At 42.3% G+C, this 20,795-nt stretch overlaps 1 protein-coding gene across 6 annotated transcripts in view; it reads right to left on the bottom strand.

Annotated features, from left to right (window-relative positions):
• ETV6 (ETS variant transcription factor 6) overlaps positions 1-20,795 on the bottom strand; it is a 140,030-nt gene that overhangs the window by 80,223 nt on the left and 39,012 nt on the right. For 5 of the 6 annotated variants that reach the window (XM_055807594.1, XM_013300757.3, XM_055807593.1 and 2 more), the window contains one exon: positions 11,908-12,037. In XM_055807594.1, coding sequence (XP_055663569.1) covers positions 11,908-11,944 — 37 coding nt within the window. In that variant the 5' untranslated portion in view covers positions 11,945-12,037. The remainder of the gene's footprint in view (positions 1-11,907; positions 12,038-20,795) is intronic. The other variant, XM_013300758.3, reaches the window with a different exon arrangement.

The following is a 20,795-nucleotide window of genomic DNA, read 5'->3' as shown; positions in this document are numbered from 1 at the left end:
TCTCTGCTGGCTTGAGTTGATGGAAATGTTCTTTAAAGCTCAGCATCAAAGCATTCACTTTAAGCTGCAAGCCTTGGTTCTTGTGCCAGCAGCGACTTCTCCCCATAATTAATTAATACCGTATTAATTGTGCATGTTCCACAGGCCTGTTGAGGAGTTGTGGCAAGGTCTGCACGTGCAGATCAACCTTCCCAGTGCAGCCAAGAGAGGAGCACAAGAGGCAGAAGGTAAAACCCCTTCAGGTAGCTACAAAGAGAAAGAGTACAAGTGATGTGCTCAGGGGCTACACAACCAACATTTTGAGGAGGGGCACATACTGAGCCTTGCCATGGCATTTCAGCAAACAACAAACGATAAGGACAAGGAGGGATCTTCCACCAGCTGCAGCCTTGTGCAATATGTTTGGCTCTGGGCCAGCTGGGAGCACAATCAGCGGGCCAAGAGGAGGGGCCCACAGCAGCTGAGTGCCCTTGTGGGTAGGATTTGGCCACAAGTCATAAGATCCTGTGGAATCACTGGAAAGAAAAAGCGGGAGGAGGAGGAAAAGGGAGATTATTCAACCTCCTCTCTGCTTTGCTGGGCCTCAACTCTTCGCTGACTCCAGGCACTAAGGAAGTTGCACCCTTGCCCTTCTGGGGGCTTTGGCCATGGCGCAACTGGCACTGCATGGCAGGGAGCTCACTGCAGGCACCTCACCCGCCCCAGGAAAACTAGGGAGAGTGTTTATTACAGGAGCAAGTGAGAAGAGAGGACGCCCCAGCCACTGACACCCCCTGTGTCTTCACCCTGTGAAGAAGCCCGTCCCCAGACACACCCTGGGAATTGGCTGGAGACACCTGCCCATCAGCAGCCATGCAGGACTTGCCAGCCTGCAAGCAGACCCACAGATCGTTCCCCACCATAGGACAGAAACAAAGATCTAACTATAGTCCAAGTGCTGATCAAGGTGATTCATGAAGAAGACTCATCCTCTATAAAACAATCAAGCCAGTGTACAGGAATATATTCTCAATTGCAATCTGAATAACAGGTACAGCTGGCCTGAAATCTAACCTGCAAAGACATTGTCACACTAACCCTTGCACCATATTTATTAATACCTATACATTTTTGTGTAGGTAGACAATTATTTGTTTTTCTGAAGGTACTGTGTATTTGGCATTGTTAAAAGAACAAAGCAGGACTGGCAAATAGAATTTTAGCAAGAGTCCAAAGTGAAAGGCATGGCATTAAAAATACATGACACAGAACCAGAAAAAGTGGGGAGAACACAGAAAGTTCAGGTTTATAAACTAACTGCACAAAATTGTCCCAGCAAGTTACTTTTAGAAAAAAGGAAATTTATGTCTAACTATGAATTTGCTACAGCATATCCACAGTAAACATGAAAAACTGCAATTGAAGATCATGCTACTTACTGAGATGACAAAGCACCTAAAACTATATATACAGAAGCACTAAAATATAGGCACATAGCAAAAACATTACGAGTTCTGCTTAAAGCAGGTAATCCTTTTCTCTCATGAGGAAAGTAAAATGCGATTTACCTATACCATATTAAAAAGGAGGTGGCTTTTCCTTTTACAGTATTGGCAGAATGATGAGCAGAAATAAACAGACATCGAAACTTTACACAATTAAACATACAGATGCAGATTAAAATCTTAATTTATTCACCCAAAGAGCCAATGGATGCCAAACCTAAGATTCTTATTCTACACTGTCCCTTTATTTCAAACTGTTGAAAGAAAGGCTAAACAAATCTCCCTACATTTTTAAAAAATAAAAAGGTAGCTATTTATAGCTGTATTTATTGGAGCTGTTTCCTTATCAGGAAGTATGTAGCTGGGAATTACTGTCTGCCTACATCGGAAATTCTTTCAGGGATACAAAAACCCAAAAAGGAAATTTCCCTTCAAAAAATATTCTGTCTTTTTGCTGCTGGTGGGTTTAAAATAAAATGTCAGTGCTCTGGCCAGGCCACAGCCCCTGTGGGAGGTTTGTTCTGCAAACAAGAAGCTTTAAGACACCTGAGGGAAACATAAAAAAATGCTTCTAGAGAACTGAAAGAGGGAGAATGCTGAGAACATATTGATAAGTTAAGAAAATAAACCTTCTTTACTGGATGTTGAGATACTACAGTGCTGGTAATGAAATTACACTATTTTCCCCTGAAATAAGCGTCTTCCTAGAGCTTATCCTTACCAGAAAGCATTTGCAAAATGTGTCACTCTGGAAAAGAGCTGACTCAAACTCGTTTGTTCAGACCAGGACTTCAGACAAGATCTTCACTGTGGTCAGTATAGTTGTCAGACCCTCCCAGCTGAACTCCTGTCACCCAATTCCCTGCTTCCTCCTCCACCCCAAGGGCATGTCCAGTGATGCATAGTCCAAAAGCCAGTGAAACTACCACTCTTCCTTTGAGGAGGGTATACGTAATGCCAAAAGCCTGTACTCCGATACCATCCCCTTCTGCATGCCACAGTGCCAGGACACCACAAAGGCCATGTTGGCCATGGGTAGAATATTGCTTCCAGTTTTTGCAGCACGTGGGATCCAGTGCTACAACTAACTCTGGGACTTGGATAGTGAATCTCTGTCTATGAGGATCTACTCAATAAACCCTCAAATAGCAAGACTTGCACTGCTTCCAAATCAACACCCATAACTTTGGAATTTTGCCACCAAGTCCCTCATCCTACCTCTCCATATTGCAGAACACCCCAAACTATGCCTGTGGACTCTGAAGGCAGGAAGAATATGTTGGTTAATCATAAGAGATGTTAATTTCATTTTAACTTGTCATGGCGTAATTTAACATTTTCATTTTCTGGTCTGTATAATTACCATAGAGCCACTTGATCATGCTGCCAGTGCAGAATGGACACAATTTTCAGTAGGATACAAAAATATATGGAGATCAAAACTAGGCAGGCATATGCACTAAATAAAACAGGGTGCTTAGGGCTGTTCCTGAGGTATGATTTTTATGCATAAAGACTCATAAACAAAGATTTGGAACTGAGCAAGTATCCTAATGCTTTGACTCTAGAAAGCCAATCAATGGAGACTGTTATTAACTCACAATTTCACCAATCATATGACTAGTAAATATATAAATAACTCATACCTTCTTGAACAAGGATCACTGCTACATTAATAACAGCGTGCTAGTCCTGCACAAAACAGTTTACATGAGGAGTGAGCACATTCAGACATATTCCTCCCATAAAAGACAGACAGCACATAAACATCCACAACAGTGGAAGGGCTGATGCACAAGTGCTTCCCCCTCCCAAGTATCTTTGGAAAATAATCTTGAGAAGAGGCTCTTGGCTGAGGTGTTGGACTGGGTCACTAAACCTGGATAGAATCATTTTACCAAAAATTTCTTCAACGAACTCACAAATCATTTAGTTCTTCTGCTCAAGCTGTAAAATGGGTGTAAAATTCCGTTTAATGGAGATATTGTCAGGCTGTATTTGTTAAGCACCAGAAGGAGTGTCAACACGGGAAAAAGAAGACATACAAGTACAGAAAGAAATCCAGCCTCTCATAAAGGGCATCAAATAATTGGTTTCTCTGTGTGTATGCATACACATGACATGACCTATTACATTAATTCTTGGTACGTTGAAGCTGCAGCAGGTTTCTACTCACACAAGATGTGCTCCCTCAAGGCTGGACAGTGGTGCTCTCTTTCAATGTTTAGAGACTCAGCTCTTTTTTATTAAGGGAGTGGACATCACATGTATGCTATGCTGTTTCCACAGGGGTTTCTACCACACTTGTGTTCTGCTGCAAGGCGCTCACCACACAATGGTTTGTTATTGTGGAGTTGTTAGTCATGGCTTACACACAGTTTCTCTTCTGTGTTTTCTTTAATTGTAGGGCTATTTATGAATGCTGGGTTCTTTACATTAATTTTATTTCTTAAAAAGAAAAAACATGGAAGCATTTATAACATAACACAAATGGGAAATTAAACAGACACATTTGGGATGGAAAGAGAAAAGCAAGCTAATTTTAGGTTCACTGATTTGACAGCATCCCTTTAAGACAAAGCTAAAAATGCTTCAAACCCAGCAATACCATAAATGTCCTGCTGCTTTTGCTTCTTATTCCTCCCCATACTTTCCAGGGGAATTCCACAAGGGATCAGCTTGAATCCCAGATTAAAGTGACATGGCTCCCTTTCCCCTCTGAATAGAGGCAAATTTGTGTTTTGAAGATTTAAAACCCTTAAGTGAAGCTTTCCAGGCAGGTAAAAGACTGGCTTACCACCACTGGGACTCTTGACACTCCCAGCTACCTGTACCCTGAAGCACAGGTCTCTCGCCCTTCCACCTCAGGACTGCTTTTCAAGTTCTCACCAGGGCAGGAAGAATCTCATCCTTCTACACACTTCCACTGGGGACTGTCGGTGCAAGAAACCTCTGTGTTAACACTGTCTGGGTAATAACCAGGTACATTAAAAAAAAAAAAAAAAAGGCAAAACAAACAAAAAACCAGAGCACCTGACTCTAAAATACTCTCTCAAGAAGCAGAAACCAGCTCAGAGCACTGGCCCTTTACAAGTTTTTACACACTTAACCTGGATGCCTCTGCCACAGTCACCAGACAGCAGTTAGGAGCTAACAAATCTAGAGTTCAACTCACCAGCTGTTTACATCAAGGATGACAACTGAGGTGGCCCCTGAGTCATCCAGATGCAAACCCAGTGACAAGGGGCTCAGTTTTCCACAGGTGATGTACAAACACCATGGCCAGAAAAATACAAAGCTGGATTTCCCTGATCCAAAGGCCACAGCTTTCCCAGCTGGATCAGTAATGAGGTTTCACTCGCCTCAGTTCAACATATTCCAGGCAAAGCTCTTTCAAGTAAAATAGCAGCAACTATATTGTGCCCAGTCATGGTACAAGAGTGAATCTGAAACTGGGCTTCCCACCCATCCAAACTGCCTGTCCATATGATTGCTTCAAAGCTGGCCTGAGACTCAGGAGGCAGGCTGGAGTCAAGCAGTTAAATCCAGATGAACACCTGAGGCTGCCTGTGGAAGAGCCTACCTCAGGTAAGAAGCAGGCATAATTGATGTCTCCTTGGCATGTGATTTTCATCCCATTTGCCTAACAACTGGATGTAACTCACAATCATGAAAGAACCAGGCCCAGTCACTTCACTAGGGTTGACTGAAATATGGTCCAGTACTGAGGCTGATAGGATGGATGGATGGGATTTCCACAGTCCCAGATGTCAACAGATTATTACAAGTTATGAACTGAAAGACCATGAGGCACAGTTGAACAGAGAAAGCAGATCGGCCCTGCCCTGGATAGCTCGCAATAGAAACATGCAAGAAAAACCTATGGTGGAAGATGAAGATGCAACATCAAGAAGATTAAATACTGCAGTCAGGTGCTAGCAAGCAGTGCCACTGTTCTGGGTTATTTTATTTTTTTTGGTAGTGGGTTTGTAGTGGTTAGGAAAGGACTAGCTACCCAGAGACAGAATGAAGTTTAAGGTGAAAAGCAGATTAGGAGGAAAGGCAAGTACATAAAGGACAGTAACAGGGAGGAACAAGGCTTAAGTGGCCATAATATCAGAGAAGACCAAAGAGGTGACTGGAAGGAGCCAACAATCTGAAAAAGAGGCCAGTCTAGATCCCACTAAAATCAGTGGGAATTTAAGCACTCATTTCAGTGGGACCAGGATTAGTCTCAGAGTCATTAATTTGATACTCTGGCCACTTCTCACAGTCCCTTTGTCTTATGCAGCTTTTATTTTATTTTCCCTGTATGTGCGTCAGTCAATTTTGTTCCACAGAGATCCTTCCAAAGCAAATATTTTTATTGCTTGCTGCTCTAAATGTGACTTAGGGTGAAGGGCTTTTCTTCCCGTCTCACAACATATTTTCAGTTCAATGCATTGAATATTCTAGTAACTAAATAACAATATGCTTGATGCTTCAAAGTGGCTTTCCAGCTGCTAGCCAAAATTGTAGAATAATTAACAGGTGCCAAAGGATTAATAAAAGGAGCAGCATAATTAATAAACACTATACAGAAAAAATGGATCCTTGGCAACCCTGACAGTGTTGTTTCCTCCTCCTTCTCTTAATTGTTTCCTGCATTCCTTTTCCTTTAAAGACAGAAAGACAGACAGACAGACAGAAAGAAAGAAAACTGGTGCCCTTAAAACACAAATGATGCATATAAGCAACAATATGCTATCAGGAGAAAGAAACTTGTAATAAACTGCTTTCAAGTCTGATAAATACCTTAGTTTAAAGAACCTGCCCAAGTGAGAGCCCAACTGTCTGGCCTGCTCTACATTCACATCCACAGTTGGGGGTTATACAAAGGGCTTTTTTGCACAATGTGGTACAGGTAGGGTCACAAAGATGTTGACTCAATACAAAGCTACAGGACTGGTCCCCACCAAATCAGAGTATCAAACACCAATATGAATAGACATGCAGAAAGATTCCTATGAAACACTCTTTAAAAACTTTTAATATCATCATTGCAGAAAACAAATTTCACTTCTGGCCTCCTTAATGAGGGCACTAGAACAGACAGTAAGGACAAAACAAAAAATGTGATCTCACTAGCTGTGTGTGATCAGATCTGGATACTCAGAGGTTCATCAAAATCATCTGTGGCCTGGAACACATTGCACAGTGGAAAACCAAAGAACAGAACCTAAGCCTACATTTGAAACAGAAAGTAATCAAACAATTTACAAATAGGTCTTTAGCTTTCACCACCACTGCCACCACCATAAGCCCCCAAAAGGGGAGTGCAGTCAAGTCGATGACACTGCAGTCCCCATGTAAAAGTTCTTCCCTATGAGGAGATGCATGTACCCTGACATCTAGAGTGTGTCATTTTACTCTAAATATCAGTGCAGGCTGCTGGGGGTTCAGAAAAAAGCAACAGCAAGAAAAATTAGTTGCTGCCATGAATAATTGCTTCTTGTGTACAGAAAAGTATGTGCAGCGTGCCTTGCTATGATAATGGGCTGCAGGCATATGAAGGATGCCAACAGTAAAGAAAGAAGAGTAATTAGTTCAGAGGAAGAAATGAACTCTTGTTCATGCTTGTATCAATAGAAAACACTGTGAAATCTTTGTCCATGAGGTCCATCTCCCTAAACAAACACACACGTGTTCCCAAGGGAAGATGCCCTTCAGAGATAAAAATCAGACTGTACAAACTGACAGAAACGTGCAAGAGGGAATGCTGCTGCACAGGATCAGGGCTTGCAAGAAGTCCTTTTTCAGTACTGATTATTTCTGTGTCTCTTGTTGAAGAAGTTTTATGTTGAAGGAGACAAAGAAAACCATGAAGCCTTTAGCACATATTTAGTTGCCGTTGTAGAAGACAAACCACCTTATTTTCATCTTGCATGTTACAAAAAAGGAAAAAGCTATTTTCTCTCTGATTCAGAGTATATTAATAGACACAGGGAAGGGTCCTCATATCCATCTCTTAAATGCTATATCCTCTACCCAGTCCCAAGATCTTTTTACCACAAGGTATTGGCCATAGTACACAATGAGTAATTAATGAAGCTGTACCAGACAGACAAAAAGATTGGTTTTAATAAAAACAACAACAACAAAAAATTACCCCCACCCCTCAAAAAAAACCAACCACCCAACCACAACAACCCCAGCACCAAAACAAACTTTCTTTCCATGGTAATATGGAGTAAGCTTCCATCAGTCTCAGCATTCTTCATTATCACAATACCTGGGCAGTCACTGCACTACTTTTCAAAACTTTTCAGTCTCTTCACTCATGGGTTTTTATATTTTACGGTGGGGAAACTAAAAAAAGATGCCCAAGGTCACAGAAGGCACCAAGGGCAGAGCTGTATGTGAGAGCTGAACTTGCTCATCTTGGTAAATATCTCCATTTTTCAAATACTCCTTCCATCTGACATTAGCGTAGTCTAGTGAAGATCAGATACGCTCCAAAGCTACCACAACATACACACAAGGGACAAAGAGCGAACTGGAGATCACTGTACTTTCTGACTACATATCTAAAATAGAGGAAAGCATATTCTCCAGCTCCCTACTGATAGTTTGTTTACAATGCCCCCAATACTCAGTTACTAGGCATGCAGTAGTTGTTAGGCAAATAAGTATGTTTAAAAGTATGGTTCAAAATTCCCTTACAGACAAATGCAGTGTCAGAGAAAGATGTGTATTATCAGAAAATTATTCTCACTATGCCAGAGCTTTAAAGTTAAGACTGATTGTACTTCGATACTACAGGAACAGGGCAGGCTGGGAAGAAAGCAGCTAATTAATATAAGAAAGGCTGTGTGAGAAGGGGAAAGTAACTTCACAACACCCCAAGAAAAAGGGGGTTCGCTACATATTTCTAGCTATGTCGACCAAAGAGAAGCAGTCCTCCACTGCATACTTGTAGCCAAGAGGGATTTGCATTCCACCTTTCTAAAACTTTGCACTTCTCCCTTTTCCAGTCTCTGGATGAAATCACCTCAGTATAGTCAAGACCCATTTGCTCACCAAACAGTGAGAAATAATTTATTGCACCAAAGGAAATTGCTCTACTAATTGTCCTGACACTACTGGCTGTTAGCACCTTCAGAGTGCTCTTAAACATTAGAAACAGTGAAATTTCTAATAGGAAGGCATAAAACACTGTCTAAATCCACAGAGTGCACTTCATGTTCCATCTGAAACATTTCTCTCTAGTTCTATCTTTGCCTGGGACAACTGCTGTTTTCATCTGCACCTGGAGCGCATCTCCTGAACTTACAAGCTAGCAGAAATGAAGATCTACGAGTTTGGACTGAACGCTGACTTTATTTTGATAAATGCCATCAGAAAGTCATGGAAACAGAGAATGAGTGGAGACCTGACAAGCTATCAGCTCTGTGTGTGACTGGAGAAACTTACCATATCTCCCCGTTGCAGTGGAATGAGTGAGGGTTGAATGCTTCTCCTGCTCAACAAAAACAACAATAAGGCTAGAACCAAACAAAATCTCAGATCTAGAAAACCCTCAGACTTTGTGGCTCTAAATCCAAATCTTCACACACAGTATCACAGCCTGAACAAGAAATTAGCTATTTCACCTGACTTCTAAGGTAGTCTGGATTTAGGATCAAAGTTGTCTCTGAGACACATCTCTAAAAAAAATAAAATAAAATGCAAGGGGTCCACGCAGGAACTGCAAAATCCCATGTTAATATGCCTTAAACCTCATTACCTGAGATCCAAAAGACGCTTTATTATTTCTATACCTGGTACTAGGAAAACTACTCCTGGAATGTGATCTTCAGTTCTCTTATCCTCACTTCCAGAAAGATGTCTGAAGCTGGAAACAGTTCACAGAGATGGTACAAAAAGAATCTGAAATTAGGAAGCTTTACAGGAAGACTGACAGCCTTCAGAACCTCTCCTCCTATCCAGTTTAGCTAAGAAATGGTTAAGAAGCGTCTTTATCTAAAAGCACCTTTATCAGGAGTAGTCTTTTGACAATATTTAGCAGGAAAGGAGATAATGAGATCTAATAGTTGGAAACTGAAGCTTGACTAATTCAAACTATAAATAGGGCACTTAAAAAAAAAGGCAAATAAGGAGGATAATTAAGCATTGAAAGAACATCTAGAGACCTTATATCCTCCCCATCACTGAAGTCTTTACAGAAAGAGCAGAAATCTTTCTGCATAACGTGTTGTAGCTCAGTTACTGGACCTAAACACAAGACAAGTTACTGTGTGAAGTTCTGTAAGTCAAGTTACATCAAAGATTGTTTTAGGAATTTATACTAGTCCCTTCTGGCCTAGCTATGAATCTATATACTTTGAAGAGTGGTTCTAACAGTGTTGGCTGTTCTAACACCAGTTGACTGGTGACAGTGTTTGGGTCAATATTGACTGCATACTCAGCTAAAAAATACTGTACTGACAGGGACTACAACTAGTAAGGCTATGTAAATGTGCTCTGTGTTGTTTATGACCTGAGACACTAACTTTGTGAAAAACTATTCCATAGATATTTAATGATTAATCATCCATGTTTTCACACTCCAAGTCAAGCTGGTACGGAAATACTAATGGGAAAGAAGCCTCCTTGCAAGTTTAAAAATGTGCCAATCAAAAGATAACGAAAAAAAAACATAACAACTAAGGTGAAAGGTTGAATCACACCTAAAAATATTGGATAAAAAGTCTTCACTGAGAGGAAGCTGCATAAACTTCACACTACCTAGCATGCTGACTAGCTGATGGGAAGGAAGCAGGTAGTAAACACACACCTTCACCCCTTTCAGTATCCAGGGTCTATGCCTTCCTGCCTTGTCCATATGCCAGACCCAGTGGGGAAGGCAGTAAGTAGCTGGAAAGCCAGCCACGATTCTAGCTGTGGAGAGGACAGACAGTGGCTCCCACAGAAGTAAATAGTATCAACTAATGCAAAGAGAAAAAAAAAAATCATCTCAGGGGATTGAAAGTGCCAGTGGGGAAAAGAACTGCTTCTGTGTTGGGTTTTTTGTGTCTTTAAGTTTTGACACAGCATTTCTATGCTTTGCTAAGTGTGGCAACAAGTCCTCCCCAGGCTGGGGAAACAGGCCAGCAGCCACATGCACAGGCAAGCAGGGTATGGGAACTCGTGAATACTCAGGCAGCAACCAGACATGGCCAGAAATGTTGCAGCACCAGCTCTCGTTCCCATCAGAAAGCACAGAAAAGGTATAACGTGGGCTATACTGCAGCACAGGCAGAAGAGAACAAGAGGCAGCAGCAGATGAAAACAGAACCATGCAGAACACAGCATGGGCAACAAGTGACCTTGGGGCAGAACATCTCAGTGGCCAGCAAGGGAGCGAGCATGGGATTACAGAAGCACTGGGAGGCCAGTTTGCATCCAGAAGAAGAGTGTGCCTGGAAGACAGCTAAGGAAAGGAATGAGAACACTTTGTGATAAACATGGACCTTTCCCCTCCCTCAGAAATCCCAAACCTGTTTGTCAGATAGCAACACACAGTTACATTTGCTCCTGGCTTTGTTGCTTGTTGTATGTAGCTCAAGTACCCTAGGAATGCAACACCTGACAGAAGTTTACTTCAACCCTCTCAATTTATATCGGAACTGCTTCCCCTCCAAAAAGGAAAATTCCCATTTTCCTTGTCCTCCATCCTATCTCACTAATTCACATCTTGCTGGCCAACAGCCCTTGGCCTTTCCTATTCCTCAAACATTGAATTGTCTCAGCAAGGAAGCTCCTGGCTCTCGCCTTGCCCCCAGCTCCAGTTTTTGTTCCAATGTCAGTGATATGCCCTTCCTCCTTTGCAGCATCCTTTTGTGCACAGCTAAGCTCATTCTTCCTCCTTTCCCACTGCCTCTGTCAGCACACACGCTCTGTAGTAGAGAGCCTGGGCACTACAAGTACTTAATATTGAGACCTGTAACAACCTGAAAAATACACACAGCACAAATGTACCCCACTTGCCACAGTTTGTGAAACTCTGACCTTGTGTCAGCACATTGCTGAGCAATTCCTATACCATGGAAAGAAACATAACACTTCCCATCAAAACAAAACCTCCACATTTGTGCCTGTCATGAGAAATAAGCCAAATCCTTGACAAGGGGTGCAGGGGATGGGGTGGGTGGGTGATATAATGTACTGTATTTAAAAGTAATTTTCTTTGGTTAAAAATAATATTTAGAAAAATCAAATCAGCTAGAGCTTTTATGTTTTGGGTTTTTTGTGGGTTTTTTTTGTGTTTTGTTGTGTTTTTTTTTAATAAAGTCTAAAGCCAGGGGCTTCCCTGCTCTCTTCCATAAAAATAGAAACACCTCCTCATCCCACCCCGCACCCTCCTCGATCCAAGAACGTAAGAAGCTTCCACGCTGACACTCACGCAGGTGTGCTGGCAGTCTGATCGTGTCTTCCTCCATCCTGATCGCTGGAGGCACTGGGACATGTAGTGGTGACGAGGAAGTGTAATTTGGTACCGGGCTCACTGGAGGTGTGTACGAAATTCTTTCCTGCTGTTAAAAAGAAAGCGGGGAGTGGGGAGGCAGAGAAAAAGGACAACGTGAACTTTGGAACAAACAGAGGTGTGAAACAAGGCAGGGGTGGGGGAAGTGGGTGGAAGGAAGGAAGTGTGCGCGGTGGTGGGGGCGAGCAGCACTAGCAATGCACCCGGCTGCTCGGGGAGCCACGGAGCACAGCACACTTGCAGGCAAGCGCTGCACAGGCGACGTGCTGCCCAGTGCTGCAGCCAGGGTCCGAACAGCTTTTAGGGGAGTAAGTTTCATTTTCAAAAGTTCCATGAAGTTTCCAAGGGTCTTCTCAGAAATTTGCTGAGGGAGGAAAGGGAAATGACACACAAGTGGGGAGACTGAGGTTTTTATGTCACTGAAAATCTTGACAGCAATTCCAGGATACGTGCATGAGTACCATTACAGAAAGTGCCAAAACCACTTAATCTTATGCTAACAGATCAGTCACGATGTGAGTACATTTATCAAGTATTTAATGCTTTACTCCTTCATAGCATTTTAAAAGACACTAAGGAATTAGTTTTCTTGCTGCAGAAAACCATACTCTATCACTAAAACCTACTCTATTTACCCTTGAGTAATGCAGTACTTTTTTTTTCTTGTCTAAACTAGTTATTAGCACTTTCTTTGAAGTAGTTTAACTTGCAACCAAGTAAGTCAGCATACAGAAAGCAGCTACACAAGGACAGTCAAATAGAGTTAAAGGGCAATTTGTTAATGTTGCATGAATTTAATAATTGTCACTGTTAGATTTTTATTTCTGAAAACGTCTGCCAAGAAATTTAAGACTGAAATTTCATTTGATCTGATGGGAAAATTCTTCCATATTCTGAGCCTGTACTCCAATCACAGCACAAATTATACCCTTTGTAAATATACACAGCCACAACTTTACAAGATCATTAAAAAAAATCATTATCATATGCTTCCTAGAAGGCAATGCATGTTACTGCCCAAAACTGTGCTGCTGACATTTAACGATGGCAGTGCAAACAGCACAGATTTACATCCACATACATACCAGAAGCAAAAAGAGCTACCTTCATTTCTGAGCATTTGCAAAAGAGTACCTGTGCAAGAGTATATTGCAAAAGAGTACCCCACCCTGACCCTGATATCTGTCAAATGGAAAAGACAAATTCGTTACTGGAGCAAGAGAAGATAGTTAATTCCATTACAAACTACAACATTCTTATGGTCATGCAGCAGGGAACTAGACTGAGGCCAACAGTGGCACCTACAGAACTTACATTAGCACCGTGACCACCAAAGGGAAAGAAAGGTCTGTACAACATGAGTAAATACCTACTAAATGTACCAAAGCAGAAAACTTTTCAGGCTGACTAGGTGACAAGTCCAAAAAGAAATGGGACATGGAGCACCATGAAAGTCTTGCATCTCTCAGCCACCACTTCAAAGAAAGCCCAGTTCACTCTGGAGAAGGTGCTGCTATCAGCTTGCTGCTCAGGAGCTCACATAGAACCAGAAGTCTTGCCTCAGCATCTGGAGTCCCACCACTACACTATAGCCGCCACTGCTGACAGTCATGGCAGGGAAGACTGATGACATGTAGAGAATTAACTGTTCTAACTATTCTGGGTTTAGACGGGTGGGAAGACAGGCCTGGTTCACTCCACCATCACTATGTTATTTCTGCAATTACAGCCTCCATGGCTTTCAGCTCAGTACTTTTTAACCAGAAATTGTTCAACCTCATGTCCCAGTCTCCCACAAAGCCCTTTAACATCTTACTGCGTTCAGTCAGTTTCTTGCTACTCATCACTGTCCAGGCAACAGAAATCCATTAGCTCATCTGAATTTAGTTTTTCTTAGTTAACAAGCAGGGGTGTTCATTGAGACACGGTGAAAGATGCACCTGTGGAGCTACAAAACATCATTCTGCTTTCACCTTGCACAACTCCTTCCCTGACCCAAAACAGCTGACTACGCTTCACGTTCCTGCAAGGTGCCACTGTCCCTGCCCATTCTGCAATCTCATTGCCCATTTGCACCTTCTCACCATTGGTGCATAATAACAGCGATTCGCAATGAGACCAGCCACTTCCTAGCATTTCCTGCTATGATCCACAGCTCAGATAATCGAACCACACTACAGCTGCTTGTTTTATTGAATGAGAATTTATAAAAAGAGGAACACTTCTGAAACACAGCCACACAGATGCCTGCCTCTGCAAACAGGGACTAGAGGATACATGGGAGATCTGAAGTCCTTTTCTTTCCTCCCGAAGAACACAGGATACAACCCAACCTCAGGTCACAGTGGCTTCAAAGGGTCTTCTCACTGGCCAACAGCAGGAGGAAAGTGCAAGCAGAAGACAAAATCAAATCCAGAACACACACTTCCCTCAACACCCAGGAGGGGCTGTATCAAATGAAGACATTATGCCTTCAATACCTGCTGCCTTTCTCTCCACACTGATCAACCTCCTAAAGGCATACAGTAGCTTGATTTATACCAAGGCAGCTTCATTGAGATTTACTGTTCTAAATAAATACATTTGATTAATTGTTTCCTAGTATTCATAAGAACAGGACAGTAAAAACCAAAAAGAAGTTGCGGAAATGCAGTTACTTTTTTCCATACACCTTGGATGCCCACAGTAATGTGTGAATTGGTAGTATTTGCAGAACACATTTTACAAGGCACAAAGGGGAGTTAGGTATCCGACTCCTACTAGAGCCTTTGAAATGCCCTCTCTTAATAATCCTGCCTTTTTTCCCAGCACCTTTAACCCAAATATCAAAGCAATTTACAGACATTAGTTAAGTCTTTTTCTTTTTATTAGACACACAGACAACTTGAGTTACAGAAAGAGCAAAGCTCAAATGAGCTAAGTAATTTCAGAGTTAAGCTGTCTTGAAAAAGGACAGCATGTGCCTCTCAAGGGCAATACATTTAACAAGTGCATCCTGAAAGCGTTGCCCTTGTAACTGTCCTGGCCAGATTTCCAAAAGGTGTGGAATGGTAATGGCACAGGGAGGTCAAGGCACCAGGCTTGTGGAAAAATGAGCTTCATTTCTGTTTGCAGCATGAGTCAGTAACATGGCTGGAAGCAGAACTGAAAACATCAGTCCAGTTCTACAACCTACCATAGCTCTGTGCTTCAGCTACACGCAACTCTTGGCCTACACGGATGCAAGAACACACAAGGTCACCTTCCCTCCTCCAAGCATTTTGAGGCTTTTTAGAGTCACACGACCAGGAGGTACCTGTTGTGCTCACACTACTGAGAACAGATTTGCTTTAATCTTCACAATTCCAGAACTGCCTAGTGCTTCTCTCTATGGGATCTATCAAACAAAAACATGGCTGTTATCTCATGCTTCTAAGGTTATGCAACCAGACACTCCATCTACTAAGAATTTTTCTGAAAGAATTTCCTAAACAGTCCATCTAATAATTCCTTTTGCATTAAGGCCAAGAATAGATCATTCAATGGCAGGGCTGTTCAAGCAACAGCTTTGGAGGAAGGATAGGTAGCGCTGGTAGCAGAACCAGCATGAACCTTGCGTGTACTTGAGCCAACTGCCTTACTTCAGTTCAGTCTCCTGGTAAAAGAGGCTAAACCAATACACATTTGGTGTGGTCCTTTGAGATTATTGGTGATGAGTGCTAGGAAAGAGATTGCCAGTACCACGTTCCAGAATGCTGCCTTCCAGGGGACTCTATAAACATTTAAACCCACAAGTAACCAAACGCTCTGGCCCAAAAAACTGCCACGTACAAGCAACTTCAAAATAACAGCTCCCTAGTATTTTGCCAGTAGCCACAATGAGGTGGATAAAACAGTTGGCATATTGCTTGCTGTCATCATTTTTAAAGGCTTCTTCAGCTTCCAGTGAGTCAGGAAAGTTTCACCATGGAATTTCACCTTGACTACAATAAAGGAAGAGATGCATTAAGTAAACCTTTACACAGACCCTCCCTGGAGAGCACTAGTGGCTGGTGCTCCAACAGTGCCATCTAGACAATCACCGAGGTCTGCTAAGAGTGGGGCACACTTTCACCTCCCCGATCTAGCAGGGACAGATTGAAACACATGGCTAAGAATCAAGACAAGCTATGGTTTTCTTCTCTTTGTACTAGAAAAGTACACAATACTAAACATCCAGGTGCTGAGAAAGCCTTAGATCATCCTGTCTAAAAAAGGCAGGTAACTCAGAAGATATATTGATCATGATTATCTAGTAGGAATGTAGATAACAGCTGACTAGACTCCTAATGTCATCAAAGCACACACAGATTTCAGTTTGAAGAACTGGGGTAGATCCTTCACAGACAAAACCTACCTGAACAGTTAGAAAATTCTGTCAGGAACACAAATAATTTCTATTGCTAAAATAAGAATAATGATAAAAAACATTTTCAAAATTGCAAAATTAAATTTATAGCCATTTTTTTTAAAAAAGTCTTAACAGTTGAGGATAAGTGAGGCTGCAAGTAAAAACAGCTTCACATTTTTGTTAAAATCACACCCTTCCAAACTCCAAAGCAGCAGCCTTCATCGTGAATGTTCTCCAGCTTACAGTCTGATAGTTTTTTTGTCCCTTTACTAACTTCACTCAGATGGCAGGAACGAAGGAAATACATGTTTTTGCAGAAATGATAATACAATATGTAAGAAAGCATGCTAAGCAAGCCCTCAAATTGTCCCAATGACATGACTACTTTAGTAGTTGGATAGGCAGTATACTACAACTTTTTTTTGATTGATAAAGCAAAGAAATGCATTACCTATGCAGCAGTTTTCAGGAAACCAAAACAGCCAAGGTGGTGTGCAAATACCCTGTGCTGGACAGAAAAGGCATCTATCTGACTTATCACTGCATAAAAACTTACTGCTATACCCCATATAATGATACCACACAGGGTGAAATTCACCAAGAGTAAAAGCTGACATGTATTTGCCCCCCAGGCTGCTGGTGTATGTGTGCCACTCCATGCCTGCCCTGTTGCATTTGCTGTTCACCTTTGCTTCTCCAAATAGCCCAGACCCCTCTTGCTCCCCAGAGAAGCAGGTGTTACTGCAAGGTGGAGATAGAGTAATTTCTGCTGTGATAACTACTGGGAAGCCCACAGTTAGAAGTAAAGGCAGAGTTACCTCACAGGACATCCTTGCTTACTCACAGGACTGTGGCAGCAAGACACTGCTTTAAGGGAAGCCTCTAGCTCCCTGGGTATCATCCCATCACCCTGCTCCAGCTCCTCGCCTGTGGGATGTCCACTCAGAGGGGGCAGCACTAGCAAGTGGGGCACATGTTCTGGTGCCCTTGTAGATTTCTGAGGAAGCCCTAGGCTTAACAATCCCCGAGAAACATGTCCTTGGCCTGTGTAAATCAAGGTCTGAAATACATGGTTGTAGCTCTCAGGACTGTGAAAGCTGGACACAACACTGTATACTGCGAATCATGGAGGACATTCATCTCTTGCAAGCACACGGGACCAGAGCTGCTATCTCTTTCAGCAAGCACACTGAGGCACGGGAAGTGGAAAGACAAGCCAAGGGACCAGGAGCTGTGGGGAGTCGGGGCAGGGGGGGGGGCTGTTTGGCTGGTTTTGCTGCTGAGGATCCTCCTAGGAGTAGGTACCTTATGTATGGCAGAGCAGGGGAAATGGCCTTAGAGAAAGGGTTATTGAGGGGGAATGAGGCTCTTGCAGGAAAGATTCAGAAGGCCCTGCATGTCTGGGCACTCAGCCGGGCAATGCCAGCAAACCAGCCACAGAGTAGCACAGGGGACAACAGCCGAAGATTCAAGTAAGTTAATCATTAGGGAAACAAGCGAGGGGAAGACCAAAGGAAAGGAAGACAGTGTTCACCAGTGTTTTGTATGCAATACTATAGCTGGATATGAAAGTCCAAGAGACCACTATGAGATGAGTTACAGGAAGGAGGGGGGAAATCAGAGCCATAAGGGACTGTATGGCACTGGATACATAATTAAAATGTTTTGGGATTTTGGTCAATGTTACAGCTTGCATACTCCACCTTCTGCCAGGGACAAAGGATCAGGCTCCAGAAAAAGCAAAGTAGAGGAGCTCTGCAGTACCGGGGTATGAATTAAACTCTCCACTTCCCTCCCTTCCCCCAGTTGCTGTCATCTTCTTAATTTCCATGGCAGACTTCTCATTTTTAATCCCATTAATACAGCAATTCACGTCAAATCTATAGCAGCATAATCAGCACACTATCAGTAATTAGAGAAATTAAAACAAACACAGCTCTCTGGAATGGACCTTATGCAAAGCAGCACTGGGAAAAGATTAACATCTCATTTCCTGCACATAGAGAGCAGAGATTGTCTCAGTGACCTTCGTGATTTTGTGAAGTTCAGTTCCTCCCTGCCTCCTCCCTCCAGCCTGCCTCTGACGAACCTCCTGGCACAGGGGCAGGAGATGGCTAGCCTCTCACATCTCAATCCTTACTCAAGCAAATAAGAAACACACATCGAAGTGCAACAGTTCATCACAAAAGGGAAAGGGAAAGGAGACAGTGGGTAAGTTCATGCTTCTCCCAAAATTATTACAGCCACTGTTCTAATTAAACTAAAATTGTACAGACAGCAATACTGATGCACTTGAGTGTTGTGAAAAGGCAGCTTGCAGAGGTCAATGTTGTTGTTGAAAATGCCATGATACAGTTGCATTATTGTCTAAGCACTGCAAAATACCTCAAATTAGCAAATATAAATGAAGCAAAAAACTAGCTGAACCACATGCTCAAAAAGTATTTCTGCACTGAGGTCACTGCTAATGGGGGAATAGAAACAGGCTGTTGGAAGATAGTATCAGGTAAAACTACAGGACAATATTAAGGCAAAAAGCTTAGTAAGATTCATGAAAGGATTAGTCATTTATATTAATAATAAAGAATGTTATCCATAGATAACCCAGCTAGGCAGCAAAAAATATATATGGGAGACAGATTCTGGTTCAGAATTTGGCAGTGGAATCATGGCAAAACGGGAGTAAAGACATATCTATTTGATGTGAAAGACTCTTCCAACCACCCTTCTGAAGCAAGGCTCCAAAAGGTGGCAGTAAAGCTGGGACTTGGCCCACCTAACCTACACTACTTCAAGGCAGAAGACAATCACAGATTCAACTGCCTGATGTTAAGAAACTGTCTGTCCTTGGCTCCTTTCCACATGCAACTCCAAAATCTGCGTTGTGGGGTTGTCACTGCAACACTCCTCTGGAGAACTTGCTATTGACCTCCATTTAAGCAGGGCATGGAGGAAGGTGGGCCACCGCTCTGATCCACAGGGCATCTCCTTTTGCACCTACATCATGATTTTGTTAGCACACTCGCTTAGCACAAAGTAAAACATAAGACTCAAAGAGTTTATTGCACAGCTAGAAAAAAACCCCATAGGTTTTTAAGTACTGTAGCCAGCGAGTAAGCAGCAGGGAAGGCAACAGAGAAAGACTTTCCAGGCTTAGACAGCTGCGTGTCAGAGATACTTCACTGCATATTTTTCGTGTTCTCTTTTCTAAAACAGGGAGTGCTGGGAAGCCTCGTCTCTGTAACATACGGTGGTTGTACAACTCTGCCTGTATGCGTGGGAATTCACCCTGAATGCCCGTTATTGGAGTCATACGCTCACGTCAGTGCAAAATTTCTGGAGGCCATGAAACTGAGACGGGAAAACCAAGGGGAAACATGGTGTACAGGGAGCTGCCCTCTCACATGTTAAGGGAAAGAAGAATCCTGGAGCTCCTCTTCAGCATCTCAGGGCTGACATGGCAGCACAAACCTTTTCACTTGGTTGCATCATGGAGCTGTCAATATACTGGCAAGCTGCAATGTTACTATGTATTCAAACACATTTCCAAGGACAATCAGAATTTCTGCTCTTTCTACAAGGGTTGTTTCTGAACATTTTTACTGAAGCTACAATTACCATGAACAGGATCCTTCACAGCAAGGGATATCAAATGTTTCCATAGCACAAACCACAGGTCAGAACTGTCACATGGACAAGGTCAATTCATTCACTGCCATGGATTATCTACATGCCCATCAGTTAAGTAGTGGAAAAATCATGGGAGAGTAATTCACATGAAAGTCATAGCTTCTTTTAATCCTCAGTCACTGATGGAAACAAAATTCCTGAGCTACAACACTCTGAAATACACACTTCAAAAATAGAATTTAAAAACATAAGAAATGACCCTTCTTGGTCCCATTGCAAACCTGGACTCTGCTCCCATCTATACCTGCAAAATTCTCCAGTGATTTTAAAAAAAAAAATGGTTCTGGTCCTGATTTACATTAGTGGAAGTCAAAGTTCACATCTTTGTCTTCTCCAGTTCAATCACTCAAGTTTACCCTCTTCCCTTATCTACACAAAATCAGTTTGAACCTGAGGGTGAACAGTATGTATATATACCTCTTTGGAAACAAATCGCATCTTGACATGCATAATTATCCTATTTCTGTTACCATTTAAAACTACAGACACATCCAAAAAACAGCTGCTTTAACAAACCAGAAAAAAGTTCTTTATGTGTCATCACATAGGTGCCTATCCTGATAAGCATGAGAACTTCTCTCCTCTACAAAGAAAAGTTAACTACTGCTGGAGGCACTGAGAAGACAGCCCTGATTGCAGGCTTGAGTTCTGGCACTGGAAGACCACTCAGACCAGAGAACTGGTGTACCTACTTGTTATCCTGTGAGACAATAGTTTAACCTTGCATGGGTGACATCTTTACGACTTT

This window comes from Falco peregrinus, chromosome 6 (assembly GCF_023634155.1).
Source record: "Falco peregrinus isolate bFalPer1 chromosome 6, bFalPer1.pri, whole genome shotgun sequence".
NCBI classification, from domain to species: Eukaryota; Metazoa; Chordata; class Aves; order Falconiformes; family Falconidae; genus Falco; species Falco peregrinus.
This window is presented reverse-complemented; position numbering and strand designations above follow the sequence as displayed.